The 13,672-nt window shown below is 55.1% G+C and overlaps 4 protein-coding genes across 6 annotated transcripts; all 4 read right to left on the bottom strand.

The window, feature by feature from the left end:
• Positions 1-102: 102 nt before the first annotated feature.
• TMEM102 (transmembrane protein 102) lies at positions 103-2,331 on the bottom strand. Of its 3 annotated transcripts, none has more exons than XM_019745189.2 (3): positions 2,083-2,331; positions 1,533-1,884; positions 103-1,270 (listed from the first exon to the last, which is right to left on the bottom strand). In XM_019745189.2, the coding sequence occupies exons 2-3, from the start codon at positions 1,744-1,746 to the stop codon at positions 120-122; spliced, it is 1,365 nt and encodes a 454-aa protein (XP_019600748.1). In that variant the 5' UTR covers positions 1,747-1,884; positions 2,083-2,331; the 3' UTR covers positions 103-119. The 3 variants fall into 3 exon arrangements, with proteins under 3 accessions (XP_019600748.1, XP_019600747.1, XP_019600745.1); XM_019745188.2 differs by having other exon boundaries at positions 103-1,441; positions 1,533-1,762; positions 2,083-2,327; XM_019745186.2 differs by having other exon boundaries at positions 103-1,441; positions 2,083-2,327.
• A 1,335-nt stretch (positions 2,332-3,666) lies between these two features.
• On the bottom strand, positions 3,667-7,431 carry SPEM3 (SPEM family member 3). Its single transcript, XM_074320394.1, has 3 exons — positions 7,294-7,431; positions 7,083-7,140; positions 3,667-6,977 (listed from the first exon to the last, which is right to left on the bottom strand). Exons 1-3 carry the CDS (start codon positions 7,429-7,431, stop codon positions 3,865-3,867), a joined length of 3,309 nt encoding a protein of 1,102 aa, XP_074176495.1. The 3' UTR covers positions 3,667-3,864.
• A 163-nt stretch (positions 7,432-7,594) lies between these two features.
• Positions 7,595-9,966, bottom strand: SPEM2 (SPEM family member 2). Its single transcript, XM_019745089.2, has 3 exons — positions 9,821-9,966; positions 9,598-9,655; positions 7,595-9,446 (listed from the first exon to the last, which is right to left on the bottom strand). Exons 1-3 carry the CDS (start codon positions 9,956-9,958, stop codon positions 8,209-8,211), a joined length of 1,434 nt encoding a protein of 477 aa, XP_019600648.1. The 5' UTR covers positions 9,959-9,966; the 3' UTR covers positions 7,595-8,208.
• Positions 9,967-10,026: 60 nt separating this feature from the next.
• SPEM1 (spermatid maturation 1) lies at positions 10,027-13,596 on the bottom strand. Its single transcript, XM_074320495.1, has 2 exons — positions 12,912-13,596; positions 10,027-12,716 (listed from the first exon to the last, which is right to left on the bottom strand). Exons 1-2 carry the CDS (start codon positions 13,210-13,212, stop codon positions 11,974-11,976), a joined length of 1,044 nt encoding a protein of 347 aa, XP_074176596.1. The 5' UTR covers positions 13,213-13,596; the 3' UTR covers positions 10,027-11,973.
• Between the last annotated feature and the right edge of the window lie 76 nt (positions 13,597-13,672).

Raw genomic sequence — 13,672 nt, forward strand, 5'->3', positions numbered from 1 at the left:
GGCCTTCTAGAAGGGTATCTTTGGGTCCAGGATTCTTAGTCTCCCAAGCGAGGGATGCGCAGTCCGCTCCACATTCTGCTAACTAACAGAAGCACTTTCCACCCTGGTAGGACTAGTCTTTAATGGGCCCCACCTCCCACGCCAGCCAAGCCGCCCCCCTTGCGCGCAGCCTTAGCCTCCTCTACCGCGGCGCACAAGGCCCGGACAGGGTCCCCACGAAGCCGAGCCAACGCTAAGAGCAGCGCTGCTGGACTGTCCCCCGCACAGAGCTTTTGGCCGCTCAGAAAATAGTGGGGCAGCGTCCCAGCCTCCAGCACACGGCTCAGCTCATCCAGCAGCCCGAGACAGCAGGCGCCCGCATTCTCGGGACGCGCCAGATAGAGGGCAGGCAGTCGCTCGCAAGCCCAGTAGAGCAACGTCCGCAGGAGGTAGGGCGCCGCGGCCCGGGTCCCCGCCACCAGCGGGCGCAGCAGCGCCTGGGCAGCTGCGTGCGCTTGCAGTAGCGGAGCGGGTATGCGCCCCTTGAGCGCCAGCTCCTGGCGGGCGAAGCACAGCTGCCAGCCAGAAGCGCCCTGCCGATCTATGCGGCCGCTGGGCACCAGGTAGAAGGAGGAGGGCTCGGAGGCCAGCGGGCCGGCCCACGAGTGACTCCGAGCCGTCTCCGGCCAGCCAGCCACAGACACCACGGGGATCAGGTCGAAAAGTAGGAGGTGGCGGGGAGGCCCTGGCGTAGCCAGGAGAATGGTGGTGAACCCCGCGTGGCGGGCTGCGTGGACCAAGCGCGGGGCACCCGGGACCGGGTACAGGGACTCCGCGACCTCGGCCAGCATAGCAAAGAACCATGCAGCCACCTTGGCAGGGCACAATGTGGGCCACGCCTCCAGAGCCTCCGACGGCTGTGGGACTGAACTATCCACCGCTGCTTTGGTGACGTCACCATTCATTTTTTTCAGCGGTGCGGGGAAGCCACGATCGGTTACGTCTTGCAGAGGCGACTCGGGCCCCGAACCGTTACTAGGTGATTTTTCCAAAGAAGACACAAGCGGCTCAGGCTCAGTGACGTAACTGTGTGGCGGGTGCACGGAGCTTTGCTGGTCCTTGGGGCTTTCTTCGCTTTCGGTTCGGTGGATGGAATCAGGTTCTCCTGGGACTGGTGGTCCTAGGCAATCCTGCCAAGCCTCTCGGACAGAAATTCCGTGCATCAGTTCTGGGAGGCAGAGCCAGGCGTAACAGGATTCCACGTCCAGTTGCAGCTCCTGCCCAGTGCCGTCTACAGAAAACACGGGCACCAAGAGTGTGAAGCCGGCGTCGTAGTGAGGTCCCCTAGCGTAGGGACCTAGAGGTGCAGGCCCCAGATCCAGGGAGCCCTCGCGAATCCCGCCACGAAGCAGCAAGAGCTCCGCTTGGGGAGGAAAACGGGGGTCCCGGCGGTGAACAAGACCTACGGGAAGAGAAGGGATCACGGAGGCATGACCCAAAGCCGGGGCGGGGCTGAGAGCTGCGAGTTTCTGAAGGCAGGGAGGCTTACTTACCAAGCAAAGAGAAAACAAAGTTCTTGGCCCGAAGGAGGTCTGGTCCCGGGTTGGGCCCGTCACTCCAGCTCTCCTGCACACCCAGCTCCTGGATAAGCTGGGTTAGTTCCTGCAGCTGCGCCCCAGAGCAGAAGTCGATGTCCGTGAGCGGGCGAGCTGGGGCTGGTGGCGGCGGGCCCCACCAAGGGGCACTTCCCCAGACTGCGGAAGCCATGTGGCTCTATCGTTTTCTGTTAGGGAAAACACGGAAGGGAGGAGGCCTAGACGGGCCTTTCCTTTGCTGCCGAAAAGTCGCCTCGGTTCTTTTCTCTTCCCGACGCCGAAAGTATCCCAGACAAAACCGCTAATGGGTCTGCAGACAGAGAGCTCTAAATTTAGTCTTGAAAACCAACAAATAAATACCTCCTCCGTCCTTGCCCTTTCTCATAAGCTGGTCTCCGCCCCCATGGACAGGTTCATCTGACTCAGCAGGTAAAAAGTAGCTGTTGTGCTCCTTCTACAGAATACAATAGCCAGTCTCCTCCACTGCCCTTTGTCTACCTCCCCTTACCTCTTTTTCGGAAGAGGCTTAAGGTCTGCGGCCTCTCTCTTAGGGATAGCTTCAAGGGTTGGGAAGAGAATGGATAAAATGATTCAACAGGTAACCGCTTCCGGCTCCCCGCAGGCCACGCCCTTTTCTACAGACTGTCTCGGTCGTTCCGGGCCGGCCCCGCCTCCGTCATCACTACTTTCGCTCGAGTGAGATCTCACGCTATCCCGGCCGTTGGAATTTGTCTTTTGCGCTACCAGGGAGTTGAGGCCACTCCCACACATCCTTTCCTGTTCCGCTGAAGTAGTGCCTGATTGAAGTTGTAGTTTCTGGTCAGGCCCACGCAAACATTGCTTGGGATTGGAGCAGAGGGGTAATAGGATGGATCTGAATAGCAAACAATAATGGGGGACATACCCAAGGGCCTGGGGAGAAATAGGGGCCTCTACATACCGTGTCTGAGTAGAGAAGCCCTGGTCTTTTAGATCTAGGAGGATTCGTCTGTGCAATTATAACTTCATTTTGGAGACGAGACTGCAGCCTAGAAAGGTTGTACATGACTTGTCCAAGGTCAGCTGAGCCAGAGAGGTGTTAGAAAGGGGCTCTACAGCTGGGTGATTTCCCCTTGGAATTCGTGGTGATAGTGTTAGGCAAGAACACACAAAGGACATGTAACTCAGGGAAAGGACATATTAGTAATGCCTAACTCAGACACACATGCGTGGTGGCAGGGAAAACATTTTGGAATCTCACAGTTCCTGTGCATGCACAGAAGAGTTATTAACACTGAAAATCAAGTCCAGAGGAAACTCCCAGCTGGGGTGGGACAGCACAAAGGGAAATAATCAGGGGAAGGAAATTGTTTTCAGTAACCAGTGCTATCAGGGACACAGCTTAAGTCCAGGATGACACAAGGAGCCAGAATAATAGGACATAAAGATAGGAAACCAGGGACAGGCTCACAGATCAGACCAATTCATTGCTAGACCAGGACTTCTTACATTTCCTTTTCCCCGGGGACTATCTCCAGAGTGAGATAGGCCTAAGTCCATGGGCAAGAGAATTAAGCAAAGACACCTAGAAAAATTAGAGGCTTGTAAAGGAGGGAGATCTCAGAATCCAGAGCTCAATTTGGGCAGCCCAGATCTCAGGAGTTCCTAGTCACTGACAAAGAGAGCTCTTCTCCCTCAGCAACTCAGAGTCCTAAATCACATCCCAGAACTGGGGGGGGTGGGGGGGGTCAGGTTTCCATACTTTTGGTTGTGACCCAAGAGATCAGATCAGGAAAACTGAAGGAATCAGGCATCACACATCCCTACATCTTACCTCCTCCCCAGAGGGTGGCCTATGAGCCACCCTGAAAAGAACTAAGTACTCTGGGCTCTGGGAATTTTTAACATGCTGGGTATGGGTGACAAGGGAAAGGAAAGTTCCTCTAAACTCTAAAGCAGTGCTATCCAATAGGATTTTCTGTAATGATTAAAATGTTCTAAATCTGTGCCATCCAGTATAGTAGCTACTAACCACCCATGACTATTGAGCACTTGAAATGTAGATGAGACCGAGGAACAGAATTTTTAATTTTAATTAATTTACATTCTAATAGCCATGTTTGGCTAGAGGCTACTGTATTGGAAAACTCAGCTCTAAGCCCTTGGGGATAATGGGTTTAACTCTGCAGCTCTGGAGGAGAAGCTGGGAAAGTATAGTCCCAGTTCTCATCAGGCCCTGTGGTTGACCAGCGTCAGTAATGGGGCTGGGGTGGATGTCCTCAAACAACCACAGAACATTTCTCTCGTTTCTTTATTCCTGATGTACCTTTGTCCCCTCTTTTTCTGAGGGCCTCATCACACACTGATATCCCCCCTCGGTGGTCTCCCCTGAGTTGTTGGGTGCCTCTTGGCGAAGGCGCCTGGGAGATAGAGCTTCACACTTGTCTCTGCCCAATCCAAACTGTCTCTGGCGGGCATCAAGAACTACATGCCCTATCCGGGTACCTGGCCCAGGACAGGGGGTCTTCCAGTTGATTTTTGGAGGCATAGACATCTGGCGATAGTTCTGGCAGACTGGAGGAACTGTATCCACAGAGCGGTGCACCCAGTCTTGGCTGCCTGCTCGCCGAGAGGATGGTTGTAGCTCAATTAGTACAGGTACCTCTGGGGTTTGTGGGTCATTGTAGATCACCTGGGCCTTGGAAGGGCAGGAGTTCTGACTGAGTGGGACCGAAGTCCATGGTCCATGCTGCTCTGCGTCCTCCTTCTGAGAAGCTTCCTCAGATACAAGTGACTTCATCAGTGTTGACTTCGGGGTCTGAGATGGGCCCAAGACTTGGACAGAGTCAATACCTAGGGCAAGGCCTGGGTTCTTGTGGGGGTCAGGATTTGGAATGAGGCATGAGTCCTTGTGGAGGCCTGATCCCTTGGTAAGGCCGTGAGTCTTGGGGAGGCCAGAGTCTTGGATAAGGGCTGGGCCCTTATGGGGACCAGGATCTTGATTAATTCCTGGGTACTTGTGGAAGATAGGGTCTTGGGTAGGTTCTGGGCTCCTGTAAATTCCCACATCTTGGGTAAAGCCACATCTCTCTTTTACTTCATTGGCTTGGGTAGGGCCTGGTTTCTTATGGAGGTCAGAATCTTGAGTCAGGCCTGGATTCCTGTAGTCTCCTGAGTCTTGGGTAAAGCCTGAGCACTTATGGAGGCTAGAGGTTTGGGTAAGGCCTGGGCTCTCGTGGAGACCAGATTCCTGTGAAAGGCCTGAGGTCTTGTTGACTCCAGAGTCTTGGGCAAGGAAGGAACTCTTCTGCAGGCCAGAATGTTGGGTAAGGCCTAGACTCCTAGAGACTCCCAGATCTTGGGCATTACCTCTACTCTTGTAACCTCCAGAATCTTGAAAAGGGCCTGGGCTGTTATGGAGGCCAGTTGTTTGGGAAAGCCCTTGACTTTTGTGGAGTACAGTCTCTTGGTTTCCTTTTGGATTCCTAGAGACTCCAGAGTCTTGTGTATAGCCTGAGCTCCTCTGAATATTAGAAGTTTGGGGAAATGGTGTGTTCTTATGGAGGCCAGAGGGTTGGATGAGACATGGGCTCCTAAAGACACCTGCATCTTGAGGAGAACCTAGGCTCTTTTGGGAGCCAGAAACTTGGGTAATGATTGGATTCTTGCGAAGGCCAGAGTCTTGGGAAGGCCCTGGACCCTTGCAGAGATAAGAGTGTTGGGTAAGGCCTGGGAGCTTGTGTGGGCCTGGATCTTGTGCAAGTTCTGGGTTCTTGTGGAGGCCTGGATCTTGGGTAAGGCCTGGGTTCTTGGAAATTCTAGAGTCTTTTGAAGGGCCTGGTGTCCTTTTGAGGCCAGAGTCTTGAGTAAGGCCTAGACTCTCATGAAGTTCAGGGGATTGGGGTTGGATTGGGGGTTGGGAAATGGTGGGGAACTGGGGAGGGGTGGGGAACTGGAAAGTTGACTTGGAGGATGGGGTTTGTATTGAGGTGGAGGGCTTCTGGTAGTTGGTGGGTTGATGACAAACAAAAGGTCTGGGAGAAGCAAGAGGCAGAGAAAAAGTGCATGATGGAGGAGTGGTGCACAGTGAGCGCTGGGCGCCAGTTGGAGAATGAAAGCAACGTTGAGAAAGTGAATCATCCTTCGAGTAGACTAGGAATTTGGGATAGACTGGAGCCTGGGCATCTGTGTTTCTCCTCTCAGAACTGCATGGATGGAAGCTGCAGTAAGGAAAGGTCTTGGGCTGTAAGAACTTGTCTTTGGCATCATTTGAGATCTTCCATTCCATATTCCCCAACTCCAGGTAACCCAGTATGGATCCTGTAGAGGGCTTGGCAGTGTCCCCACTAAGTTGCTTCGATGTTTGTTCAGCTGTACCAGAGCTCACGAGGCCCTGTCCTTCTTGGGGCGTGGAGAGGGTACCCAAGTCCTTTCTGGAATACTCAGCATTCTGGGTGGGGTACATATGGAATAAATTCTGCTTTACCCTGCGGGCATCATAGACCACATGGCCAGTGGAAAGGCCTTGGCTGAAGGCAGTCAGGTTAGAGGGCATAGGAGTTAAGATATGGGTAGGGGTGGGGGCAGGGATAGGAGCAGGAACTGGTGTCGTAGTCAGGGCCATGGCCAGTGCTGGCGCAGGGGTTGGAGAAGAGATTGGGACAGGGGCTGGGGCAGGAGTAGTAGTAGGGGCAGAGGTTGGGGGAGGGGTTGGGGCAGAGGTTGGGGGAGGGGTTGGGGCAGAGGTTGGGGGAGGGACCAAGGTGTGGGCATGGGTATAGGTTAGATGAGCACAGGCCGGGTTGCTGGCTTGGGTGTCGCTCCGGGAGTGGTCTAAGGTATGCGAGGGGGCCTGCGCTGGGGCCTGGGCCAGGGTATCGGCTGAGGTGCGCTCAGGCCCATGGACTTCAATGGGGGTGTGCTCAGGGGTGAGGACTGTGGATTGGATCTGGGCCTGGGTGGAGATGTGCTCAGGGGGGCAGGCTGGGGAGTGAGTCCGGGTCTGGTCTGAGTCATAGACTGGGGTCTTAGTCTTGTTCCCTTGGGGCAAGTGGAGCGGAACCATATCCAACTTGTTCATCCTGGGGAAATGGGAAGATGTCTCTTGCCTGGAGAGAAAGGTGGCTTGGGCCTTTGAGGCTGTAACCTGAGGAGTCTCTCCAGTTCCCATCATTCCCTCCTTCCACAGTCCCCATGAAGTCTCCACAGGACCCTCAGCATGTCCACACTGAGGTGGCATCCAACAGCACCTAGAAGCCCTCTCATCATTTGTGTCTGGTATCCAAGAGTCAAGGTGGTTAGGGTGCCTGAGCAGGAAGCTTGGGCGACGATGGAAGCGAGGAGAGACTCTTGAGCACAGGTTCTTGGGGTCCACAGAGCAGCGCATACACATGGGATGGCTGCCTATACAGCTGGGTTGCTTGTCTGCAAGGAAAGATGGGATGGGACAAGGCCTGGGTTACTGTGGGGTCAGGTAGAAGAAAGGGGACAGGCCTATATCCCCTTGAGTCCATGCTGGGGCCCACTCACCTTTGGGGAAAAAATGATGGAAAAGAATCCGCAAAGAGCTCTTCAGATTCCTCCAGAGCTGAGGGAAGCAGGGGAGGGCAGAGTCCAGAAGTAGGGTGAACCCTGAAGTCCAACCTTTGTCTGGCCAAATCCTAGCAGCCCTCCCACCTTATCCACTCCCACCTCAAACTCCAGGGCTCCCCCAACCCTGCTGCCCAGACCCCGCCCTGACCAGAGTCACCACATTGATTCCCACGTTGAACAAGATGAAGGTGCCCAGAATCAGAAGAATTGAGTCTCCTAGGTCCTGGCACTTCCTAGGGTTGGTGCCAGAGCACACTGGGGCTCCGTAGTGGGCTCGCTCACCCATGACCGGGGATCCCAGGACTACCTGAGCCCCCTGACCCCCACATACTCACTAGGAGCCAAACTCTTCTGTGGGGGAGGGGGAGAATGGGTCATAATGGGTCAGGGGGTAGGGGGTCACAATGAGGGAGGAAGAGGAAAAGGAAGGCCCAAGGTTGCATTCCCTGGTAACTGGGTTCAAGTAACCTGAGCCTGGATCATCAAACAGGGTCCAGAAGCCAGCACACCTCCCCTCTTACCCATTGCCTGCTAACTCATTCATTCAAACACTCATGTATCCCAGCCTCTTGACCATTTCTGAGACTGGGAAGACCATGGCCTCAGAGCCCTGGGAAAGGCCTGGAATCCAGAGCCTTGGCCTTGTTCATGCCCTTCGCTGGGTTGTGGGCCTGAATCTGCCCAGATGTGGAACCTCCAGGTCTAGAATGTAACCTCATCTTCTTGTGTGGGTTTGAGCCTCTGAGGTCCCTTTGGGGACAGGGAGAACCTCACACAGAAAAGGTGACCAGGGACCAGTGGTTTGGAGTCTGCAGCTGCAAGATCTACATAGTGCCCGGTGAAGGACCAGGAGAGGCCTGCAGGCAGGACGATAGCCACTAAACTAAGGGAAGCAACACACCAAGGGGACACTGGCTTCTCATTTAATGAAGCCAAGGGCAGGGACTCAGTCTGGCAGAAGGAGTGTCACTTCCCACCCACAGACCACCACAGTGTTTCTTGGACTCTGTTGCTCTTTATTCCTCTCTCCATGCCCTGCCCCACCACCCACATTTGCCTCTGGTCAGTTAAGTTTCCCAGTCCGGCTCCTGTGCAGCGAGGGCCTCGAGGTTGAGCTGGAAGGTGGTGGCAGTGAGTTGGCCCGTGCTCTGTTCTCCTGCACCTGCCGCTTCAGCTCCAGACTGTCGTATACCTGGTAGTTGGCATTGCCCCCCGGGCTCCGGCTGAGTGGCATGAAGGTGGGTGAGGGTGTATGGGGTTCAGTAGCCTGGACTTCGGGCAGGGGCTGGGAGGAGTGGGGGAGTAAGGCTGAGCTGGGAGCCAGGGCCTGTTGGTATGAGGCCTCACCCAACACGGTGAGGGAGGTAGATGTTTTCAGAGGGTGCCGAATGGGCAGCGGCTCAGCCCATTCGGCCATGTGGTGCCGTACCTCACGGGCATCTCGGGAAGTGTAATTCAAGTGTCCTGTGGATGGGTGGGGGCTGCGGTTAGGCAGGCTATAAGCCTGGCTGGGGAGGCTCCGACGGTGGGACTGTGGGGAGTAGTGCTCCTGGGCCTCAGACCGGGAACCCCAGGGTACCAGGGCAGATGGAAGCTCAGAGCCTTCCAGACCATGCCGCTGCTGATCGCAGGAGTCATACAGTAGCTGGCCCCCTGAGGGATAAGAGCTTTGCCCCCCAGGGACCCAGGAGGGGTTAGGGGGCAGCCGGCGGGGTGGTGGTGGAGACGAAGTCCACTGCTCAGCCTCCATATTGCCCCAGGTGCGGGATTGTGAGCAGTGGGGCCCATAGGACTGCAGCCTCAGTTCTGACTTGGCTTCCACACGCTTGGGCAGGCAGCGCAGCTCCGGTGAAAGATAGAGAGAGGGTGGTGGCAGACTGGCCAGGATCCCACCCTGTCGGCCCCACAGCCTCTTGTTAGAGGGCAGCCCCTTTCTTTGATAGAACCTTCCCCAGCGCCCCCGTGGGCACTTGGGATGTGGGGAAGACAGGTCATCCTCTTCCTTCAGGAAGGAGTGCAGGTCCTCCTGATCATAAGAGGGCATCGGCCGCAGCCGTGACATCTTGTGGCTGTGATGTGGGCTATGGAAGGGTAAGCAGTTTTGGGGGAATTGTCTGTGGTTCTTCCGACTCTTCTGGTGGCTGCAGGGGCGACGGCGGTTGTGGAGATGGTGGTAGAAGGAAGAGTAGCAGCAAGTGGGTGGGGCCATCTTCACTTCTACAGGGTCCAGGGTGCAGTGAATGTGGACATCTTGAGCCCTGACATCTTTGGGGGAACTTTTACAAGTCTGCAGGATTTCATCTGGGGGAGGCAAGAGTCCATGAGGTCAGGGCAATTGTCAGAAGAGTTCAGGGTTGGGAATGCTGGGGCCTGGGTTTCTGGGGCTGTGATGGTAGCAGGGTGGGGACGGGGGTCAGGGGGCGTCCCCTACCTCTCTAGCTGCCATACTTACTTTTCTGATTAATCCGACTGATCATCTTGTCTAAGGCATTCCGGAGCCCATGCCACATCTGGAGGTGGAGTGGGGTGGGGTGGGAGTGAAGGCCAGGCTCTCCACCCTCAACCCCCATGCCCCTCCCAGCCAAGACTGCTCTTGCAGGGGAAAGTGCAGGCTGCAACTGGTTCCCGCCCTAAGCCCTCTTCACCCTTAGGGATGGTCCACAGCCATCACTGACCACAGTTGCCACATTGATCCCAATGTTGGTAAGAATGATGAGGCCCAGCAGCAGGAGTAGGACATCCTCAGCATCCTGAGGACTTTCTTGGTATTGATTGCAGCACCCCAGGGTGTTATACCAGAGCTGGTTTTTCATGGTGGGGGGGTCCTAGGGCCACCTGGGCCGCCCCCCCACCGGCCCCGACCCACACTGCACTCATGCCAGAACCTGGGGACACCTGCCAGCTGGTGAAGGAGCCGAGTCATAATGAGGCACGTGGGCAGGAGTCACAGTACAGAGGTGGCAGCTCTTTTATCCATTCAACCGGCCCTTTATTAGCCATCTCTGCCCTTGGCCCAGTCTCCAGATATCCCCGAGTTCAGCCTGTCCCTTTGTCTCTATGGGAGCTTGCTTAATTGGACACCTGATTCCTGATTTGTAAATATGGTAACTACAGTAGTGAGACAGTCTTCATAGGGATTGACTCATGAATAAAAGATTTCCTTTATTTCATTGTTCTTTTGAGACATTGTGGTAGCTTATGTAGCCTGTTGGTACTCCCCATCTACGCCTACTTGGGGCTAGCATCTAGGGTAACTAGAAGGATGGGTAATAGCAAGAGTCCCCTCTGAGGTGCTTCGCTGTACCATTCCCTCCCTGTCCTGTCCATTTCCCTGTCATATCACGTCTAGCACCTACCCTATCCGCCACTTCCTGGTCAGGGATTTCAGCGCTAGGTGTTGGTGGTCACTGAGCCCAATAGCCCTTTGCTTCAGAGTTAGACTGATTTCCACCTTGCTGGGGTTGCTGCCTCTGGCAGGGACCACTCCTAACCATGGTTTCTCTCCTTAACCAAGTCCCCTCCCACTGAGTCATGCCTCCAAGTTGAAAAACTGTTAGCTGCCACCTTAAGAAAACTACATGAAATTCAGAAAGCACAAAATAGATGTAATTGTTGATATGACAATAGGAATCTTCTATTTAAATCAGGTTCATTATTGGGTTCTTGTGAAAGGGGTACTCTGGGGACAACGAGTCATTTGTTTGCACAATGAACAACTCAGCAGAAATAGAGGAACAGCCAAGGGGCATTTCCCATCAAGGCTCCAAATACATAGTAGGTGTTCAATACATACCCACTGAATGGAATTGGCTTCAAAAGAACAATGATGTTATCTAAACGAAAATGAATAGAGAAGCAAGGCATTTAATAAAAGGCCTATCTGCTCACATTTCAGGAACCCATCTGGTATGAAGGTGAGGTCCAGCTCCTTCAGCCTGGGTGCACTCTCATGGCCTTTTATTTTCTAGTTATGTGTGTGATTGCTTGTGTGTGATCCCAACTATCTAGGAGTAAGGGTAGGGCCTGGGTTTCCCTGCTCTCCAGTGGATAGAATATTCTGATGAGTTTACATGGCAAATTGAGGAAGATGGGAGACTGATGGACCAGGCTGACTCAGTGGCAATGGGAATCTACCTTTGGAAGCAAAGGGATGGAGCATCTAAAGCTGTGAAATTGATCCTTGGTGTCCATGTGACCATGAATAAGTCACTTGGCCTCTCTGAGCCTGAGTCTCCTCATTTGTGACATGGAGGTATGAATCAGAGGAGTGAAGTCACAAAGGGCTGTGATGTTATGATGAGACAGCCCTTGAGAGTGTCCCTAATATTTCGTCCTCTGCTCCCAACCTGCTAGAGTGTACAGGAACTTCAGGTTCTGACTGGGAAACTGTGAGAACCTAGCTAGCTTCACTCTCAGTCGTCCCCCCAACACCTCACCTGTAGCTGCAGGCTAAACCTGGATTCTGGCAGGAACCAGATCTCTGAGGGGCTAGGGCCATGGGGATGAGGGTATCCCCTCTAGTGCAGGACTGCCTACTGATCTGGGACAGGTTTGGTGGTTGAGCTGGGAGCTTCTCTGGGCACTAAAGGAAACGGTAGAGGCTGATGGGAACCTTGGAACCTAGAAGGGCCTGGGAATGGGCTGAGGACAGGGTTGATAGTGAGGGTGAGGCTAAGAGGTTGATGAGGACCCTCAGGGCTCTCTCTTCCTGGCTCTCTGTTGCCAGGGAGATCATTCCCTGGGCAACCAGGGCTTCTGGGTGCTGTGTGGCAGCCCCCCCTACACACACTACCACAAACCACCTCCTCTCTTTTTTTAATTCTCCCAGTCACCTCTCTGTCAGGGGACGGTATACCCAGTTCTTGCCTGCCCCCTCAGCAGTGCTGGATCCCGAGACCAGGGGGTAACAGTGGGACAGGGCCTCCACCTCCTGGGTCAGCTCCCGGAGCCGCCGCCTCACATCACGGGCATCATACACTATGCGGCCTGAGGAGCGACGTCGGGGGATATCTGGGACATTTGCTGGGCCCTGGAAGAGCGGCAGAGCTGGCGGAGCTGGTGAGCACTGCTGCTGCTCTCCTTCAGCCCCCATGCCCCCTCCACTGTTCTTGTGGCTCAGGACCTGTGGGCTAGGGGGCGGAGGGTTCACAGGGTACACATAAGCCTCTAGGCCCAGCTCTGACAGCATCTCTCTTCTGAGGGGCCTTCCCTCTCTGGTCTGCTGGAAGCGGATGGTCTGGGGAGGTGACACCACAGCATCCTGGGCCCAGGGATCCCAGAAGCCCTGGTTGGATTGAAAGCCTTCCCAGTCTGCGGGGTGATCCCAGTTGTGGGAGCAGTTTGCTGGGTGCTGATGAGGGAGCCTCCCCTTGTCATCAGTGTCAGGGGCCCATGCTACTGGGCAGTGGGCACGGTGTGCTGATGAGCGTCGATGGCGATGACGATGACGGCGAGTGGGTGGGGGGGTCACAGTCATTTTCACAGGGTCCATGGTGCATCGAAGGTGGACTGCAGGGGAGTTCTGCTTCTGGGGCTGCGTCTTCCTCCCAGGTGAGGATGACTTAGAAGCTTCTGTGGATCAAGGAGAGGTGAGAAGCTGGGGAGGAGACTGGCTCCTACAGGGGGTGGAGAGTCAGGGTGCGGGGAGAGAAGCTGGAGAGCTATGGGGAGAGAAGGGAGATCCAAAGGGGCCAGGGCCAGTTTAGGGTTAGGGCTAGAATGCTGGTATCTGCTCCTCCTATGTCCCAACACTCAGGCTCCACTTACCTTTCTCACAGACAATACGGCAGAACATGCGGTGTAAAAAGCCACGGAGTTTGTGCCAGAGCTGGGGGGAAGGACACAGTGACCCCAGGCCGACCCCAATACCAGGCCTGCCCCCCAGCCATCCTGCCAGCACCCTCCCACCCAGGCCTGCCCTGACCAGCGTCACCATATTGATGCCAATATTAATGCAGATGATGAGGCCCAGCAGCAACAGGATGGAGTTGCCCAGGTCCTGGCAGTTGTTGGTGTTGGGGCTATGATACGAGGCCCACCCGGACCGTGGCCACTCAACCATGGCCATGGGGGTCCCTAGGGCCACCGGGGCCCCTAGGCCCCCAGCCCACTGTGCCACAGTACCCACCAGCCCGCCTGCCTCTCCCAAAGGCTCCTAGGGGTCAGCGGGTCACAATGACACTGGGGCTGTCCCTCACAATGTGCCAAGAGGGAGAGACCTGGGCCCAGACCTTGGCAGAAGCCAAGCCCTTCACCTTGCCTGCTTCTCCTGTAGCCAGCCACCTGGATCAGCCCCTAGCCCTCGGGTCTGTCTGGTGTCTGCATCCATCAGCCCCTTTGATCCTTTCCTACACCAGGCTCTATACTCTACACAGACATGGGTCCTGATCTTAACTCCCTAAAAAGCCCCATTACCATAGCAACCATTCTTCCTTTCTCTAGGACTTCTGGAGCTATTCACTGGAAAGGGTTTTGGGTGCGGACCCACTCCTCCTTCACCAGCAGTCACTTCCCCGAGGCTTGTTTCT

Source organism: Rhinolophus sinicus, linkage group LG15 (genome assembly GCF_036562045.2).
Source record: "Rhinolophus sinicus isolate RSC01 linkage group LG15, ASM3656204v1, whole genome shotgun sequence".
Classification (NCBI taxonomy): Eukaryota; Metazoa; Chordata; class Mammalia; order Chiroptera; family Rhinolophidae; genus Rhinolophus; species Rhinolophus sinicus.

Excerpts from the sequence above, each read along its gene's own strand:
- TMEM102 (XM_019745188.2), bottom strand. The coding sequence starts at position 1,746 with ATGGCTTCCGCAGTCTGGGGAAGTGCCCCTTGGTGGGGCCCGCCGCCA. Across the intron at positions 1,442-1,532 it reads CTTTGTTTTCTCTTTGCTTG|GTCTTGTTCACCGCCGGGAC; the intron begins GTAAGTAAGCCT and ends CTCTTCCCGTAG.
- SPEM3 (XM_074320394.1), bottom strand. The coding sequence starts at position 7,431 with ATGGGTGAGCGAGCCCACTACGGAGCCCCAGTGTGCTCTGGCACCAAC. Across the intron at positions 7,141-7,293 it reads GAATCAATGTGGTGACTCTG|CTCTGGAGGAATCTGAAGAG; the intron begins GTCAGGGCGGGG and ends TGCTTCCCTCAG. Across the intron at positions 6,978-7,082 it reads CCATCATTTTTTCCCCAAAG|ACAAGCAACCCAGCTGTATA; the intron begins GTGAGTGGGCCC and ends CTTTCCTTGCAG.
- SPEM2 (XM_019745089.2), bottom strand. The coding sequence starts at position 9,958 with ATGAAAAACCAGCTCTGGTATAACACCCTGGGGTGCTGCAATCAATAC. Across the intron at positions 9,656-9,820 it reads GGATCAATGTGGCAACTGTG|ATGTGGCATGGGCTCCGGAA; the intron begins GTCAGTGATGGC and ends CTCCACCTCCAG. Across the intron at positions 9,447-9,597 it reads CAGTCGGATTAATCAGAAAA|ATGAAATCCTGCAGACTTGT; the intron begins GTAAGTATGGCA and ends TGCCTCCCCCAG.
- SPEM1 (XM_074320495.1), bottom strand. The coding sequence starts at position 13,212 with ATGGCCATGGTTGAGTGGCCACGGTCCGGGTGGGCCTCGTATCATAGC. Across the intron at positions 12,717-12,911 it reads CCGTATTGTCTGTGAGAAAG|AAGCTTCTAAGTCATCCTCA; the intron begins GTAAGTGGAGCC and ends CTTGATCCACAG.